Source organism: Hippocampus guttulatus, chromosome 2 (genome assembly GCF_054856545.1).
Source record: "Hippocampus guttulatus isolate MCC_2025c chromosome 2, RoL_Hgut_1.0, whole genome shotgun sequence".
Classification (NCBI taxonomy): Eukaryota; Metazoa; Chordata; class Actinopteri; order Syngnathiformes; family Syngnathidae; genus Hippocampus; species Hippocampus guttulatus.
The window spans coordinates 8486842-8505697 of NC_141262.1; the positions used below are offsets into that span (position 1 = coordinate 8486842).

General features: G+C 41.0%; 2 protein-coding genes across 2 annotated transcripts; one reads left to right on the top strand and one right to left on the bottom strand.

The window, feature by feature from the left end:
* simc1 (SUMO interacting motifs containing 1) lies at positions 1-16750 on the top strand. Its single transcript, XM_086134347.1, has 10 exons — positions 1-331; positions 7863-8588; positions 8674-8921; positions 9047-9116; positions 9361-9521; positions 11121-11213; positions 11331-11462; positions 11575-11731; positions 13638-13722; positions 14161-16750. Exons 1-10 carry the CDS (start codon positions 179-181, stop codon positions 14370-14372), a joined length of 2037 nt encoding a protein of 678 aa, XP_085990473.1. The 5' UTR covers positions 1-178; the 3' UTR covers positions 14373-16750.
* LOC147208399 (uncharacterized) lies at positions 407-5400 on the bottom strand. The gene has a single exon (XM_086134362.1). It carries the CDS (start codon positions 3769-3771, stop codon positions 2548-2550), a length of 1224 nt encoding a protein of 407 aa, XP_085990488.1. The 5' UTR covers positions 3772-5400; the 3' UTR covers positions 407-2547.
* Positions 16751-18856: the final 2106 nt, after the last annotated feature.

Genomic DNA, 18856 nt, shown 5'->3' on the forward strand with positions numbered 1-18856 from the left:
AAGAAGCAGGAAGGCGTCATGTAAATATGTAATGACAAGTATGCAGACTTGCTCAAATATTCCCTGCCTCTTGTGAAATAGCTGGTCTTGTTTTACGGTAAATAAATGTCGTTCGGTGCTTTACATCGCCTCTTTTTGGCCCTCGAAAACCTCGACATTGTTCGAAGGAAGAGGAAAGATGAAGGTTGTCCGCACCATCAGGTCTGATTCCGACAGTGATGAAGACTGCTCGGATGTGGAATTTGTGGGCTCCTACCACATCTCTGTCGCCGAGCCAAAGTCCACCACGACTGTGCTAGTTAATGTCGAAGATGCCACCATCAACCCATCTGTAAGTACGATAGATAAGCGCAAATTGCGCAACAGAAACCTCTTTGGGAAGGCACCATGTTCCGCTAGAGCAGGGGTGGTTAGCATGTAGTTTGTTTGTTTGTTTATTGAGCATATATAGTACATACAATAACAGGTTGACAAAAGTCAAACAAAAATTATGAAAGGAAAATTTGAAAGTAGATAAAAGAAAAAAAACACATCATCACAGTTGTATGCTCAAAGGAGTAGGAAGAAGTAAATAACTTATCCAGTCCTACCCCTTATTATGTAGCAATTTGAATTGATCATTTTTCAAAACAAAGAAAAAGAAAAATATACATATCATCAGATACTTTTACCCTTATGTATACTATACTTTTCTATTTGTACACCTTTTGGTTTGTATATATACAGTATAGTTATTCTTTCTCTTTTTTTATTTCAATTTTCTCATATTCATTATAATTAGCATTTCTTGAATACAATTGATAAGTTGATCAAAATCCAAAACAAGAACAAACAGTTGTATTACTATATTTTATAAGTATATCAAATTTATCTTCTTAATTCTGATTCATGTAGTTTTTTTGTACTAATCTTTTGAATTGGATTTTGAACTCCTCCAACGATTTACCGGTACTCATTTTCAGGTCCGTTTCAAGCTTATTCCACAGATTGACACCTATTACTGATACACATCTTTGCTTGATGTTTGTTCTTGTTCTGGATATTTTTGTATTGATTAGTACCCCTTAGATTATAAGAGCTCTCTCTAATTTCAAAAAGCTGCTGGATATTTTGGCAAAGGAGATTGTTATGTGCTTTATACATTAATTGGGTGATTTTTAAGTCAACCAGGTCGTAGAATTTCATTGTGTTTAATTTGATGAATATTGGATTTGTGGGTTCTATATATTTAGACCTATTGATTATTCTGATTGCCTTTTTTTGTAGTTTTAAAACAGGGAGTGTGTTTGTTTTACAGGCTTTCCCCCATATTTCTACACAGTAGGTCATATATGGGAGTAATAATGAGTAATATAATGTATACAAGGAGCTCTTATTCAACACATCCTTAGTTTTGTGGAGTACCCCGATAGTTTTGGATATTTTTCTTTTAATGTTTTCTATGTGTGGCTTCCAGGATAGTTTTGTATCTATTACTAGTCCAAGAAACTTATTTTCATAGACTCGTTCTATTTCAATTGAATTTATCTTTATTTTAACTTGGTCTTTGATTGGTCTCGTGCCAAAAACAACTAACTTAGTTTTTGTTAAATTTAAAGATAGTTTATTTCTGTCGAACCAGTTTTTTAATTTTGTCAATTCATTTTCCACAGTTTTCAGGAGTTGTTTCGTATTTTTTCCAGAGCAGTAAAGGTTGTGTCATCGGCGAATAGGACGCATTTGAATTGTTTTGACGCACTACAGATATCATTTATATATAAAATGAATAGTTTTGGTCCTAGCACTGACCCCTGAGGCACTCCATGGATAATCTTCAGTAAATTGGATTTTTTGTTTTTGAACTGCACATACTGATATCTGTTTTCTAAATAACTTTCAATCCATTTATCTATTATCTACTGTATATTAGTAGCTATTGCTTCCACAAACTCCATTGCTGCCATTAAGGTGGTCCGTTTTTCTCTGAAGCCATATTAATTTTCACTTAATAGCATGTGTTTATATATGAAGTTGTCAAGTCTGCGAGAATATAATTTTTCTAATATTTTTGAAAATTGTGGTAGCAGTGATATTGGTCTATAATTTGTAAAGCATTGTTTTTCTCCACTTTTAAAAATTGGAATGACTTTAGCTGTTTTCATTTTTGATGGAAAAATACCGAATTTAAATGACAGGTTGCAGAATTTTGTAAAGGGTCGCACTACAAATTCTATAATCTGTTTTACTATTGTCATATCAATATTAAAACAGTCAATTGACTTTTTACTTTGATATGTTTTTCAATATTTAATATTTCATTTTGATTCACAGCAGTAAGAAACATTGTGGAAGGATTTTTTTCTAAGAATTTTTTGGATCAGGAATTTGTTTTGCTAAGTTACTGCCGATATTAACAAAATATTCATTAAATTCATTTGCTATTTCTGCAGTTTCCTCAATTATGGTATTTTTGTCTTTCATAAAATACTGCGGATAATCTACTTTATTAGAGCTATTTCTAATTACATGATTTAAGATTTTCCAAATTTCTTGAGTGTTGCTTTTATTTTACTCTAATAATGCATGAAAATGGTCTCTCTTGCTAGTTCTTATAATTTTTACAAATTTGTTTTTATAAGTCTTATATTTTGTTTCAGCTTCTTTAGTTCTGGATTTTAGAAACGATTTGTATAGATTGTTTTTCTTTTTACATGCATTTTCTATGCCTTTTGTTATCCATGGCTTACCTTGTTCTTTGAACTTTCTGGTGACTTTAATTACTGGGAAATGCTTGTCGTATAAGAAGGTTATGATTGACTGAAATGCGTCAAACGCAATATTTGGATCTTCATTTGTGTAGACCTCAGACCAATTTTGCTTGTCTAGGTCGAGCTTGAAAGCTGCGATGGAATGTTGGGTTCTGAGTCTTATTTCTGATGTGTGGGTTATTGGTTTAGTTTTTCTATCAATGTAATTGTGAAAGACTGCAAAGACCGGGAGATGGTCACTTATATCAGTTATGAGAAGTCCACTTTCCTTTTTATGATCAATCTTATTTATAAATATATTATCTATCAATGTGGCCATATCAACTGTTATTCTGCTGGGTCTCAGAATGACTGGGAAAAGACCGTTGCTATACATTGTATTTATGAAATCTGTTGTTTTTTTGTGTCCATTTGGGTTTAATAAGTTGATGTTAAAGTTGCCACATATCATTCGTGTTTTCTTGTCATTAGAACAACTCAGCATATCTGTCAATTTTTTATTAAATGTGTCTAGACAAGATCCTGGTGTCCTATAAACGCAACTTTTAATAACATTTGATGCATTTTTAATATGTATTTCAAGAGTTAGACATTCCATTAGATTCTCAGTTGTGTTTGTCAGGCTCTCAATTTTGCTGCATTTCAGTGTTTTATCTACATATATTGCTACTCCCCCTCCTTTTTTGTCTTCCCTATGAGTTGCATACATTTCATATCCATCAATTTTCATTTCACTTGTTTTTTCATCATCAAGCCAAGTTTCTGATATGGCAATTATTGTAAATTTATTAAATGTAGTCAAATATTCTTTGATTTTGGTGAAATTTTTATAAAGACTTCTTCTATTTATATGTATCACTGAAAATGTCTTTTTCAGTTCTACATTTGTGTTGAATTGTTCATCCGTATAATACTCTGAGTTTGTGATGCTGTGATTATGATTGAAGAAATTATTGTCTGGGTCCAAGTTGTTCTCTGGGTCGAATGTCTTGTGTTCAGCGTAATCAAAGATTTTAAAGTCCATGTTTGTGTTGTTTGTTTCCTATATCTATTAAGTCAAAGTTTTGTCTGGTGGTAATCAGCTTTCAGCATGTTGAAGTCGAGCCCGTTGAATTGGAGTGCGGGGGTGGACGATGAGTTTGTCGTGCCTCAAGTAGGCAATTTCCCCTCTTTGACGTGCCGCTTTTAGTTTTGGAAGCAATTCTTTTCTTTTATGACGTACCATATCTGTATAATCTTCATTAATGTAGATTTTGGTACCTTTTAAGTATTTTGCTCTCTGTAGAATCATGGTTTTGTCCTTATACTTTTCAAATTTCACCACGACTGGCCTTGGTCGAGGTCTTCCCGATTCGTGTCTCCCCGTGTGGTGGGCTCTTTCCACCTCGATTGTCTCCTTTAAATGCAGTTGCTCCTTGAAGATTTTTTTCACTTTTTGCTCCGTTTCGGTCCACGTTTCTCCTTGCATTTCTTCAATTCCATCGATTATCAAGTTATTTCTTTTAGATTGTCCCTCTAAGTAGTCCATCTTGTCTGTTAAAACCAGCATACTGTCACATACTTTATAGATTTCAGTTTGCATGGTTTTGCAATGGTCAGTTCCATTCGTTTGTTGTTTTTTAATGTCATCGACCTCCTTTTGGGTAAAATTAAGACTTGTTTTCAGTTCTTGTACTTCCCTGGAATAATTGTCGAGTCGTGTGTTTGTTGAGTCCAGTATCATCTTTACAAATCCTTTGAAGTGATCCTGTTGTTGCTGAATGAGTGCTGTGAACAGTTCTTTTTGTTGCGTGAGTAGTTCGTTGACTTGCGTAAGGGTCATCAATTCTTCGTCCTGTTTAATATCTTGTCCCCGTTTGGGCGGCATTTTTCAGCTTTTGTTGCTAGCCGGCTGTCAGCTAGTTGATGAGGTGTGCTGTGGTCTTTCTGCGAACCCGGAAGTTGGTGACGTGGCAGTGGGCCTGTGGCCTCCCCGGACGGCACCGCCGCGGTGTTCGAACTTTTCCGCCGCTGCTGCCGGATTAACCGTTCAGCAGGTTGGCCTCAAGTGGTGGTGGCTCCAGCTGCCAGCACCGCCGCCACCGGAGCCCCAAAGAGTCCTCTCGCCCAACCACGCCAGCAGGCTATCGCTTGCTCGCGCTGCCTCGGTGGTCGAGCGTGCCGTGCCTCCGCCTGGCTCACTGACCGGCCGGTTAGTTTTATGGGGTGGACCCCGCTGCCCACGTCCGACCAATGGGTCGACCGCCGCTAGCCCCCCTGGCGTGAACCCAGCCACCGGCGCGGAACCAATGGGTCAGCCGCCGCCGGAGCCCCAGACGACCACTGGCTGTCGCTCGCTCGCTCCCACTGGCTATCGCCCGCTCGCTCCTACGTCTTCGTTTCGAATCTGATGAATGAAAACGGCGAAGCGAACACGTTTCTTCGGTCATGTCGAGTGGGTGCTGCTTTTAAGCTAGTGCCGCGTTACGTCGTCGTTTAGAATCTGATGATCGAAAAACGCGAAGTGAAAACTTGTCTCAGCGTTGTGTCTTTTCCGTCGCATCGGGTGGGCGTTGCGTGTGTAAGTTGAGGGGTTCGTAGGTTTTAGATGGATTGCTCTACGTTTAGAATGGGCAAAAAGGAGAGGACGACTTCGTTTGAAAACAGCTCTTCCTTTTTTTTCCCAACGGCTGCCCCCTAACTCTCGCACGAACACTCCCCCTTTCAGTAATGTCCCACCTTCCTGCTTTTCTTCCCCAATCACATGTAAGCAACATAAGAATATTTCAGAAAGTATTAAACAGAAAATAATTTAGGTAACTAACATAAAATAATACAATGCTGAAATATAAAATGATAATAATTAACAATTGAACAAAAGCTCACACGTGTATTTAAGCTGTAGTGATGGGCAAAGTAAGAAAACCTCGCAATGGAGAAATTCCCGATTCACAGCAGCAAAGTTATGAAAGGAAGAAGTAGAACAACAAAATATAGGAGCTGCTGGAAAGGCAGCCACTCACGCGGTGCCATTTTGAAGTCAAAATAACAAAAATAACACAACACATAGGACACAGACAGTCGTGCAATCTTCACCACTTTTGAAGTTTGAAAGTGCTCTATAAATACTGTTGACTTGACTTGACTTTTCTGCATACACTTTGTTGTCTGAAGCAGTTATAGATGAAAGAGAGGATCAAAGTGTCCTTTCACCAGTGGATCAGAGACGTCATGCTGAAAATGTGCACACGTCTGCTACAAGCTAAGTTTTGAAAGCAAACACGAAGCTCTAGCGTCCATTGACGAAAAAGAGATTGGCTCACATCTCCTGTCCCATGTAAATCCACTTCAATTCCAAGCCGCGACTCCCTCCCAGTTCCACATCCGCATCGGCGCTCCGCGCTAACGCTCCTTTCTTCTCATCGTCGGCTCCTCAAGCCTTCCATCCATCCAGCCGCAGACCGTTCAACAGCACCGATCTCTCCGCTGAACAAAGTGGGGCAGTGAAAAATGCTGCCCATAACAGGCGCAAGACACAAGCGCCCCGGGACTGTCCAGCAACGACAGTCAAATGGCGCCAACATTCCTCCCAGGCAAAAACAGTGCTGGTATACCCATGCTGCCGAGAAGGCGCAACCACCGAGCACAGTCTCCTCCTTGATGAATGTCGTGGCCAAAAAATGCTGAAAAAAGTCCACAGCAGGTCCACACGACGTAACAACAAACACAAAGTGACAAAACAAACCAAAAAACAACAAAAAAAGCAAGGCTCATGAGAGCACTTGCCGACGGCTGTCTACTTGGGCGCCATCTTGACTTCAAAAAAGTGAATGAGACATTGTTTTTCGCGTATCAGCCAATGGTTCATTACGCGATGATTCATTCATATCAGCTCTGAGAGGACTCCTGCTGCACAGTGATCAGTATTGCAGTTTGTATTTGAGATGCTTATTATATCGCTTCACTCCAAATTACGACCGTGTCGATGTTTGACTCAACTAATCCTAATACTATGTACACACTACAATGCAACTAAATTGGAAGACTGAATATTACCTATTTATCTTTGGATTACTGAACTAACTGTGTGACTGACGCGGGGGTGCTGGAGCCTATCCCAGCCGTCTTCGGACAGTCGGTGCGGTACACCATCATGTGACGCAAAATTAAATTAAAACCTTCTTTTTAACAACTTTTTTTTCATAACTTGCTCGCGCGCTTACAAAATGTATTCTAGCAGGAAGCAGTAACAACGTTTTACAGTGGACATTATGGAACTCAACTCATCTTTATGTGGCACTTTCACAGCAGCTGCAGTTAACAACAATATGACTCAAGTAAAAAGTAGTCTCCCAAATAATTACTTGAGTACGACGTAAACATTCAGTGACAGTGAATCTCTTATTAAATTTGCTCAGCCTGGTGGTAGGGAAGCCCACCTGCAGCCCATCATGTTTTTGTTTAATAATAAGCAGTTTGGAAACAATACTTACACGCACAGTCTTCCAAAAAGGCACAATATGGAAATACGGTTTTAAAGGGAGTGTGTAAAATGGGTCTAGGGTGGTTCCATTTACCTATTTACAGAGTGCTGCAAAGCATGCTCGTTGCAATAAATTTACATACAGCCATCCCTTGTACTGCTTGTCCTCACTCGGGTCATGTCTAATTTCTTCATCAAATGAATTTACCCACATTTATCAGCAATGCTGACATCTGATTCATCAAAGCAAGGTGAATTTTGAAAACTTGCCTCCTTTTATCATCAGCGATGTGCATATATTGCCGATTTGTTTTCTCCATGCTTCTGTTGACTGCACCACCCTTTCTACTGTGAGGAGAGGAGTGCTCACATGGCTCTTATTGGGTCGTACGAATGATAATTCATTCGCGCTACAAGCATGGAGTGAAATCCATTTTGTCTCATCTGCTTCAAGATGCACCAAATGAAGATTTTTGTTTGTTTGTTTTGAATCAATAGGAGTGGGTATATTCACAGGATGGGACAGAGGCTCTGATGTTTTAATGTCAATTTGTGCACGGTTTTGGGCACAAATTCCAATGCCCAATTCCCATCTGGGCATATTTTTCCTGTCTGCAATTACAAATAAGATATTGTAACTTCCCTTTTTCTAGGCACCGACAGGGGAGAGAGAAGCAACAAAGGCTCTTCCAGATGTGAAGTTGCATGAAAGACGAACAAACTTCAATGAGAACACTTTGACGAAAAAGTCCAAACAAGAGGACAGCGTACTAAAAAGAACATGGAAACATGACGCTTCAAATGAACTTGATTTACATATACAAAAATCATCTAAGCAGGGCAGAATACCAAAAAACCATCCTTTTCTAGAAACGAGAGTGACAGAAGCTACACGTTCAGGACAGAACGCTTCTCTTAGTTTAAGTGAAGATGCCACGCAGAGGTCAATGTGTCCCGGACAACCGCACAGCGTTCATACAGATGAAATGGATGACGCCGCATTCACCCATGCCTCATGTTACACAAACAACAACATAGAAAACCTGATGTCCACACGTGACCATAAACAAGATGGGACCATCATTTCGCAAAGAGCTACAGAGGATGTGAGTGATAGCGAGTCAAACAGGTCTGATCACCTGTCCCAGAGCGTTCCTGTTGACTCTCCTTGCTCCATATCGAAAAGTGAAGATTTGGATGGCTGTTGGGCAGGTGGCCATGAAGCGGAGCTAGACAGTCCAACATATTTCATGTGGCAAGGGGAGAGTGATGGCGAAGGAAATGCTGATGTTGAATTCAGGGGGGCCAGTCAGGATGAAAGGCATTTTGTGTGCCCACGTGCATGCCAGATATTAATGGATGGATTAGCAAATACTCTGGTTGGTACACTTATTCACATTTTTGTACCTGAATTCACTTATTCGCACCCTTTAAGCATGGACCTATCATATGCTGTCTTTCTAGGTGCATGAGGAAAATGTGAAATGTGACAAATCAATAGTTGGGTGCGAGCAAAGACTCAGCCTAGTTTACATCACCATGGACCAGAACTACCACGAAGGCACGTTGCAGCTTTTGTCGGACCTCCTACAACCTGGTTACTGTCTTCCCAAGGATGTCATGTCCCACGTGCTAAGAGGCATCCTGCTGGACTCACAGTGTCCACGCCATCTTTGCGTGCGGGCCTGGAATCTGTTGATGAGGACACAAAGGTAAGAGAGGGCTAACAACCGCCAGGGTGAATGATAGTCCGTCCAAAGAAAATGACCCAAAATCATATCACTTTATGAAATTCCAATATTCTTATTCATGGATTGAAATCACGCTTTGATCGTAGACACCACCTGGTGGATAAAAAGACAGTACCTTGGAGCTGGGAGATGTTGACAGCAGTCATGTCCACTCAGGTACTGAACACTGGGGAATTTATCGCTGCGAGCTTGCTCGTATAGTTGAACACGGCGCTTTGTCTGACACTGGTCTATCTCCACTTTGTTCATATTGTAAAACTATTTTGCTCACGAGTTGATCAATTAATGATGTCTGAAATAAAGTAAGTTCAACAGTCTGATGTCCAAAATCTCGATGACATTTAAGGATTGTACAAGCTATCACTTTACAGATGTTCTTACGCTGGCCCCTTTTCATCAGGATGAGAAAGAGAAGCATCACCCTGAGGTGGTGCGCATGCTCCTGGAGTATGTTGTGCAGACCTTGGAGGATGACTTCTCTCACAAAAAGTCCACGTCTGAACTCCATCACTCAATCGCAAGAGCTACATTGTCATGCAATCAACACTTCCCACAAGTACAGTGAGTTTGGTATCTAGGAACCGACGGGCCTATCTTGGAAAGGAAACGGATCAATGTTTTGTAACTCGGCCACCATTTTATACCCCCCCCCCCCACACCCCCAAAAAAAGGTTGATTATTATGAACCGAAACAATTACATGAGTCACTCCGTCAGTGGTTGTGCTTGGTCACAAAAGACTTTTATTTGCAAAGGACCTGGCCCTTTTAGATAAACCAAAGTCACAGACCAAGGTATCAGTTATCCTTCCATCCATTTTCTGTACCGCTTGTCCTGATTTGGGTGGCAGATGGAGCTGGAGCTTATCCCAGGTGGGATACACACTGGTCTGGTGGCCAACCAAACGCACGGCAGACATAAACAACCAACAATTGATTGCAATATGGATTTTTACCATGCGTTGTAAATTATAACAATGAGGTTTCAGAAAAAAAAGACATCTGTTGCTGAACCTAACCTTTAATTCATAAATGTTACTAAATACATATATTCATGGTATATTTTTGTTTTTGTATTATTATTATGAAAACCTGATGTGCTAGAGAAAAAAAATAAGGGACAATTCGGAGTCAGCGCTAAAAATGTATATACAATAGTTGACGTGCATTTCTGATGAAGAAATTGTTGACCATTAAAAATAGTTGGCCACTGTTATTTTCATACTAGATTAAGCTCAGCGGCCTGGTAGTCCAGTGGTTAGCACGTCGGCTTCACAGTGCAGAGGTACCGGGTTCAAGTCCAGCTGCGGCCTCCCTGTGTGGAGTTTGCATGTTCTCCCCGGGCCTGCGTGGGTTTTCTCCGGGTGCTCCGGTTTCCTCCCACATTCCAAAAACATGCATGGCAGGCTGATTGGACGCTCTAAATTGTCCCTAGGTGTGAGTGTGGGCGTGAATGGTTGTTCGTCTCTGTGTGCCCTGCGATAGGCTGGCAACTGATTCAGGGTGTCCCCCGCCTACTACCCGAAGTAGGCTGGGATAGGCTCCAGCACCCCCCGCGACCCTAGTGAGGATCAAGCGGTTCGGAAGATGGATGGATGGATTAAGCTCACTTCATTTCAATAAATTGGTAATGATTGTGTCAGAAAGTTGTCAAAAAAGGTCAGTGTTATTGTCCAGTAAAATCTTTATTTATTTACTTATTTTTTAACAATAGAACAATACAGACATTGCAAATAATTAAAATTCCTCAATATGTTAATATAACTGTCAAGAGAGCGGTAGCAATACAATACAATACGAAGACAAAAAACAAAGGAAATGTTTGCAAATGCTATATTTTGGAAAAACTCAAAAGATAATGAGTCTGCTTTCATAAAGGACTCCATCAATCAACTATCAACTAACTGTTGAGAGACCGGTATCAGAATATTTGGACAATTTTAAATTAAATCCTTCAACGATTCATTATTCTTTTGATAATTATCAAAATAGTTGTTGATTCATTTGTAACTGACTCAGCAGTGACTGAATTCTCTTACTCAAGTCATTCGGCGGATGAATTTTTACTTTTATTTAAATTATGCTAACGTAACAAATTCTCTTGATTGGGCCTAGTTTTTGGCAACTGTACCAACCTCTGGTCAATTATGTTGCTCTTCTAGGGATGCCATTAAGTGGTTGTTTTCTGCCATTATGAAATCGACTGAAAGTGAAAAGAGTAATGAAACCGCCAGAGAGAAAGATGAGCATATCAGGTAAGTCCCGCATACTTTGTGAGCATTAATGTGACAAGAACAACAACAAGTATTAAGTATTAAATACTGTTTTTTTTCCCTTCTTCACTTGGAAGACTAACTTTTGTAACCTTGCAGAATCGTGTCCATTCTCCAGAGGATGCTATGTCTGGCTTTAGAGGTGGATCGTTCTCCTGCACTCAGTGCACCGAAATTGTCCCAGGAGCTCTTTTTCACACTCATTAGCATCGAGCCCCTGCGAGCACACAGGTGAGGTTGAGAGAAGAGCAAATAACGTAATGAACTAGAAAATGTTTCTGTTCTCCTGCTACACAATTACCCTCTTCTCCTGAGATTCTCTTTCTCCCCAAATGTCTCCCAGGCTCCTGCTGCTGGACAGCCTGCAGAATCACCTGCTCAGATGGAAGCTGCTGGAACATCTACTGGACCAAGCGTGCCCACTGAAAATGACTGTGCCAATGTCGCTCAGTCGCTTGTTGCACTTTTTGGAGAACTGCACACTGGCTGCAGACCCAACGGTGACTACCGCACATGTCACGAAGTATTATCGAAATTCATGAATTGATAACTAAATGTTATGTATGGAGGCGGCGTGGTGGTCGACTGGTTAGAACCTCACCCTCACAGTACGGAGGTCATGGGTTCGATTCCGGGTCCTGGCCTTCCTGTGTGGAGTTTGCATGTTCTTCCCGTACCTGCGTGGGGTTTTCCGATTTCCTCCCACATTCCAAAAACATACGCAATAGGTTAATTGGATACTCTATATTGTCTCAAGATGTGATCGCGAGTATGAATGGTTGTATGTCTATGTGTGCCCTGTGATTGGCTGGCAATCAGTTCAGGGTGTACCCTGCCTACTGCCCAAAGATAAGCCGTTTGAATAATGGTACCCGGAGAATACCCACACAGGCATCGGGAGAATATGCAAATTCTACACAGGAAGTCCAGAGCCTGGAATAGAACCCTGGACCTCTGCACAGTGAGGCTGACGTGCTAACCAGTCGAACATCGCGCTGCCGCTTTAAACACATCTAAGCTTATTAAAACACCCTTAAACCTAAGACCCATCGCACAGCATTTGACACAGCCAAACACAATTGACATTGGCCATTGCCCAAAAAATTGCTGTGAGTGACTCTTCACCGCACACCTTGCGATTGAGCACTGCTTATCTACCTGAGTGCTGCAATGAAAACAACTGCAATCCTGTATTGGGTTTTGAAGTTCCACATACAATATACTCTTGTTACTTTTTTTTTTAACCGGTGACATTAAAGGTAAAGACAACATGAGTGGGAAAAATCCTGTACAGGTATATCCAAAGATTTTAGTAGTACCTTTTGAATTATTATTATTATAACTGCCAACAATTCAAATTCTCGTGTTTTTGTAAAATTATTAGATTTTCAAAATGAAATTCACAGCAGGCGGCCCAGTAGTCGAGTGGTTAGCACGTTGACTTCACAGTGCAGAGGTGCCGGGTTCAATTCCAGCTCCAGCCTGCCTGTGTGAAGTTTGCATGTTCTCCCCGTGCTTGCATGTAAAAGGACACACACACCAAGCCAGAACACTCAGCATGATGCAGAAGAGTCGGCCAAATTCCAAACTGTGTGCCTGCACATAAATGATAATATGCTGCCATTTACTTATGTGCCATCTATGAATGCAGAGTTTAATATGTCACAATGCTCGGTATCGGGCGGCACGGTGGTCCAGTGGTGAGAGCGTCGATCTGGGTTCGAGCCCGGCCCCGGCCTTCCTGTGTGGAGTTTGCATGTGCTCCCCAGGCCTAGGTGGGTTTTCTCCGGGTACTCCGGCTTCCTCCCACATTCCAAAAACATGCATGGCAGGCTGATTGAACACTCTAAATTGTCCCTAGGTGTGAGTGTGTGCGCCGATGGTTGTTCGTTTCTGCGTGCCCTGCGATCGGCTGGCAACCGGTTCAGGGTGTCCACCCGCCTACTGCCCGAAGACGGCTGGCCTAATAGGCTCCAGCACATCCCGCGACCCTCGTGTGGATGAAGCGGTTTGGAAAATGAATGAATGAATGAAATTCACAGCAGTATGTCTTTACCGGTCATGATCAAATTATTTGAAAATCATACACACACACTTTACTGTATGTTCCTGTATTCCTATGGTTTCTGCTCTGACGCCACCAATGACAATAAAATGGCAAAATATACGGTATTACACTGAAGCTGTGTTGTCTTGCATTTGAATGGATCTCTTCCAATCGACTTCAGTGCTACTCTGCATGTTGCAGCACAAAGTGATACGACTGAAGTCACACAACTCTGAATTCAGACTTGCCTGGATATTGTCAAAACCCATGAAAAACGCCCACTGAAAAATACCGGTATGTGACATGCTGGGGGTGCAAACGATGAACCCACAATCTGATGTGTCATTTTGAATCCCCAGGATGATGGTGAACGTTGGAAGAAATGGGAGGAGTTGGTTCAACACCTCTGGATGTTGCTCGTCAGCTTCAACACAACAATGAAAGGTGAGATTTTCGGACGAACCGGGATCATCGCGATAAAGGACCTTTGCGCTTGCTGTTTTTTATTATCTTACTTCCCATATTTAACACATCTGCATGTAATTTTACACATTGCATTTTTGTACACAGGATTGATTAAAAATGTACTCAGGGTAGAAAAATAGTTACTTTATTTTAATGCTTTTATCCGCTTGCATGAGTTAACATGTTATGATGTTTGTTGTTGTCTATTCCACACAGTGCTATTTTTAATATCTGATATCTATTTTATTATTTTTATTGTTTTGCAAGTTTGCATTGTCCTGAAATAGACTGACCACTGTGCATTATGTCTCCCGGGGAGAGAATGTTCAAATAACGTTATGATAGTTTGGGTACCAGTAAATATCCTGGTAAATAAAGATGTATTGTTGACCTCCACACTGTCCACTTCATCTCTAGGATATCTGTACAGCTCAGTCAGCAAGGAAATAAGGCGACCGGGATCCTGGGTCTACAAGACCGATGATATGCTAACAAAGGCGGCCATTTGTAAATCTGTGGAGGCCTTCCTCTCCAGATCCCAGGCAGACATCGGTCAAGCCTTGCCGCCTCACGTGGAAGAGTCCCTCACTTATTTACAGGACTTTCTGCTCGATGTCTGTGGATGTTAATTTTGGTCATTAGGGCACAGTTTCCATTTATGAACATTTCCGGCTGACATTGTTTTGTTAGATCGGAGATATGAATTACAAAGACCAACTGTCAGAGATTTTCACTCGGACAGTTGACAAAGGCCCGAACACAGGAACAGATCCACTTTCACTGCCGGCAGGAGGTGCAGTTCTCCATGAAGCCACTCGGTGTGCGCTCCCCACTGTCACCCGACCTCTGCAACCTCTGCCGGCCTTTTTATTGATTGTATATGCAAATTACATGAATGAATTGGGAATTTCTCCATTGCGAGACTAATAAAGGTTTTCTTATCTTATCTTACAAGAAACATATCAGAAAAACACTCCCATCTTCATGAACTTGACACACCTCTGGACGGCCCCATTGGTTCGCCCCTCAGACAAAGCATTCTCTTGGTACCAGCACCAACATCCAAAAACTAACACACACGTGTACATTTCAATGAGTGGTTTCTCCTTGAATCGAAATGTCTAATCTGGCTCGTGACCCTTTCTCATGATGGAGTGTTCGAGTACTCCCTTCCGTCCAAGGTTAAACCTTCCTTTCCAAGTTGTCAGACAACAGGCACCAGTGTGTCTACTAATGAGGGTTAAATCTTTCTCTCTGAGATATAGTGAGGTACCATCTGCTCAGGTCCCTTGATCTCTCTATGCTTCCATTGTGTGCAAGATGCTCTGAACACAAGCATTTCGAGGTCAATCAAGCATGTAACAAGATGAAACTTTAAAACATGACATTGTATTGTTCTATTCGAACACCAACCATCCATCCATTTTCTGAACTGCTTCATCCTTACAAGGGTCGCGGGGCGTGCTGGAGGCTACCCAGCAGTCTTCGGACAGTAGGCGGGGAACACCCTAAACCGGTTGCCAGCCAATCGCAGGGCACACAGAGACGAACAACCATCCATGCTCACACTCTCACCTAGGGACAATTTAGAGAGTTCAATCAGCCTGCCATGCATGTTTTTGGAATGTCAGAGGAAACCGGAGTACCCGGAGAAACCCCACACAGGCCCGGGGAGAACATGCAAACTCCACACAGGGAGGCCGCAGCTGGAATTGACCAGGTACCTCTGGACTGTGATGTCAACACGCTAACCACTGGCCCACCAGGCTGCCAAAGACCAATCAAATGACTTTTTTTTTTTTAATGGTTTTGTGTAAATGTTCAAACATTCATTTTATATTCATGTTTCTGGCGGCATTGTTTTGGTTAAATTGGGTGTATAAATGAGAGCGATATAAGGCCCTTTCCAGCCATTCATTTAATGTCACACTTTAAGGTTGGGGGAGAGCTGTTCCCTATCTCTTCCACCAGCTGACTTTGAGCGAGAGGCAGGACCCACCCTGGACTGCCAGACAGTTGCGAGGCACATTGCCAATTCCCACTCACATACTCAAGCTTTTATTTTAATTTAATCCCAAACAAAAAACAGGGTTGGAACAACAGGCCTTTTATGATGAACCACAACACTCTGTCAGTGGTTCCATCCATTTGTAATGAGGATTTTCAACTACATAGTGTGGGGTCGAATGTTAAATGTTTCAACCCCATGGTGTGAGATCACTACCTTTGATTAATATTGTATCAATAACAATTTACAAGAAGTATTTTTAAAAAATATAAATATTGGAACTGATATTTGCTTCAATAAATAATCCCAGACTGTACACCACAAATACAATCTTTAGCACAGGAAAATTAATTTACACACATAATGTAGGGAGCCCGATTGGCAAGCCAATCAGTGATCTCTATTTTGCGGACTGTGATTGATGGCCCATTGAATTCAAATCATGCAACTCCTCATTCTTCACAATTGTAAACATAGTTTTTTACTTAGGTTTGTTCCTGCTTGTATTTCGAATGTTTTGCCTTTCATTTCGTTCCTGCTTGTATTTCGAATGTTTTGCCTTTCATTTCATGACATCATGACTGTGAATGGTATGATAAACAATGACTTCTTGTCCATGTTAAATATTGAACCTAGTGTAAAAGTAATATATAGTACGTGTTTCAAAGTGAGATTTTAATAGAAAAAATTTCAACTTTGTAACTTGATTACCTTTGACAAGTTAGCAAATGTAATTATGGAGATTATTTCTGTCAATAATATGAACTGTCCACGGATAAAATGACATTTTTTTTCTTTCTAGCTTTTATTTTGTGAGTGTTTAATTTTGTTGAATATGTCTAGTTGTCCCAATATTGTAAAATGTCACTGAGTAACATGTTACTTTTGTATCGCGTTACTCCCAACACCAGTTTAGTCGAGTAAAATTATATACCGATGATATGAATGGTAACAAAAGAACCCAGAACAACCTCCAAATAAATGATCGGTAAACTCCAAGGCAATGTACAGAACGCAGCATCCATCCTTGTTTGAGCCAAAGTAGACTTCATGGGAGATGATCAAGAAGGACACCACTGATGATGACAAATAGCGAGACTGGAATTTGCCAAGCTGCAAGTGGACACGCTGCAAAGCATCTGTGAGAATGTCCTGCGGACAGACGAGACAAAACTGGAACTTGATAGCAAGGCACATCAGCTCTTATGTTCATAGAAGCGAAAATGAAGCATCCCAAAAAAAACCCCGCTGTCCTCAATGTGGAAGATGGAGGAAGCGCTTATGTTCTGGGGCTGCTGTGCTACATAGTGTTTCTTGAATCTGTGCAGGGTAAAATGAAATATCAAGACTCAAGGTATTCTAGAGAAATGTGCTGCCCGGTGTCAGAAAGCTTCGTCTGAGTCGCAGGTCATGGGTCTGACTCTTGTACAGTAATGGGATAGTGACCGATAAAACAGGTTATTGTAACAAAAACGTGTGCACATTTTCAGCATGACGTCTCTGATCCACTGGTGAAAGGACACTTTGATCCTCTCCTCTTTCATCTATAACTGCTTCAGACAACAAAGTGTATGCAGAAAGGTGGTGAAGATTGCACGACTGTCTGTGTCCTATGTGTTGTGTTGTGTTATTTTTGTTATTTTGACTTCAAAATGGCATCACATGAGTGGCTGCCTTTCCAGCAGCTCCTATATTTTGTTGTTCTACTTCTTCCTTTCATAACTTTGCTGCTGTGAATCGGGAATTTCTCCATTGCGAGACTAATAAAGGTTTTCTTATCTTAAAACTACATGGATGATGTGTCCTCGAGGCATCCTGACCAGATGCCCCGCCCATCCTACTTTTTTCGTGTTTCAGTAGATTTAGGAGTATTTTGTTAAATGTTTAATGAGTACATCCAGGAGTGTTTAAGTCGCTGTACATGAACACTTAGGCCTACTGTATATGCAAGTGTATATTAATGTCGGTCTCTACCACTGATCTACTACTATACACTGTATCTTAAAAGTGTGTGTGCGTGTGTGTGAACGAGATCTAGTTGGAGTACGTGTGTGTGTGTGTGTGTGATCTGTGGCTAATGCTTTTGCTAGTTTGGGTCACAATAATACACAACTAAGAGTTGGTAACAAATACTAATGAAATATGGCAACTGTCACCATTCTCCTGGCCTGCTCTTGTTTCGCACGATGTCGATATTGGTACTAGGAGTTATTGGAAAGTTCTGTGTGCCACAAATAGCAACAATTTTTATTTATTCCCATGCAAATTTGAGTTTAAGTGAGTAATAACAACACTTTTGTCAAACTTGAACCATGTCAGTCTTATATTTGATCTATATTATGCATCAAACAGTGGGGGGGGCAGGGGTTTTGATGCTAACTTGTCATGTCCTGCTTTGTTTGAAAGGAGAGAATTTCTATGGGAAACAAGTGCAGCAAAGCACAAATATAAACTCTCCTCTTGGCTCAGTTTAGCACCTATACCGCTGTGTTTTGAATGAGCTGGGGGGGGGGGGGGCGGGTGTCTTTACAGACTTGCTTGTGCAACTTGTTTGCAAAGAGTTGCAATAATCCAAAGTGAGGTCACACAAGCGTGAACTAGTTTTACAACATCAGCAAGAGGCAGGAAATGACCAGTTTTCATAACATTTCTCAAGTGAAAAAAACGTGTTCTTGATACTTGTTGAAGTTGTTGTATGTGGGAGCTAAAGGATTGATCCTGATCAAAAATAATTAGCTGCAACACCATAGAGCACAGAGTACTCTTGATTTTTTTTCTATCGAACGTTTTATCGAATGTATTTTCTCTTGATATTGTCCATGTGTCTATTGCTCTACATAATGATATAGAATTATCACCCAGCCTTAATGTACACATATCCACAACCTTGCTCAACACACTCGTGATACGAGCAGGATCGAGTCAAAGTGAACAGCAACGTTTTGCTGAGTTTAATTCACGAGATAAGGCCATTTTAATTGTAATTGCTTTGCTTTTTGTCTACTATTTCATAGATTATGTCCATGTCATGTACTGGTGTTGATTTGCCAAATAACAGTCTATCGGAGTGAGCAGTTGACACAGACAGCCGACATCATTTTGCAT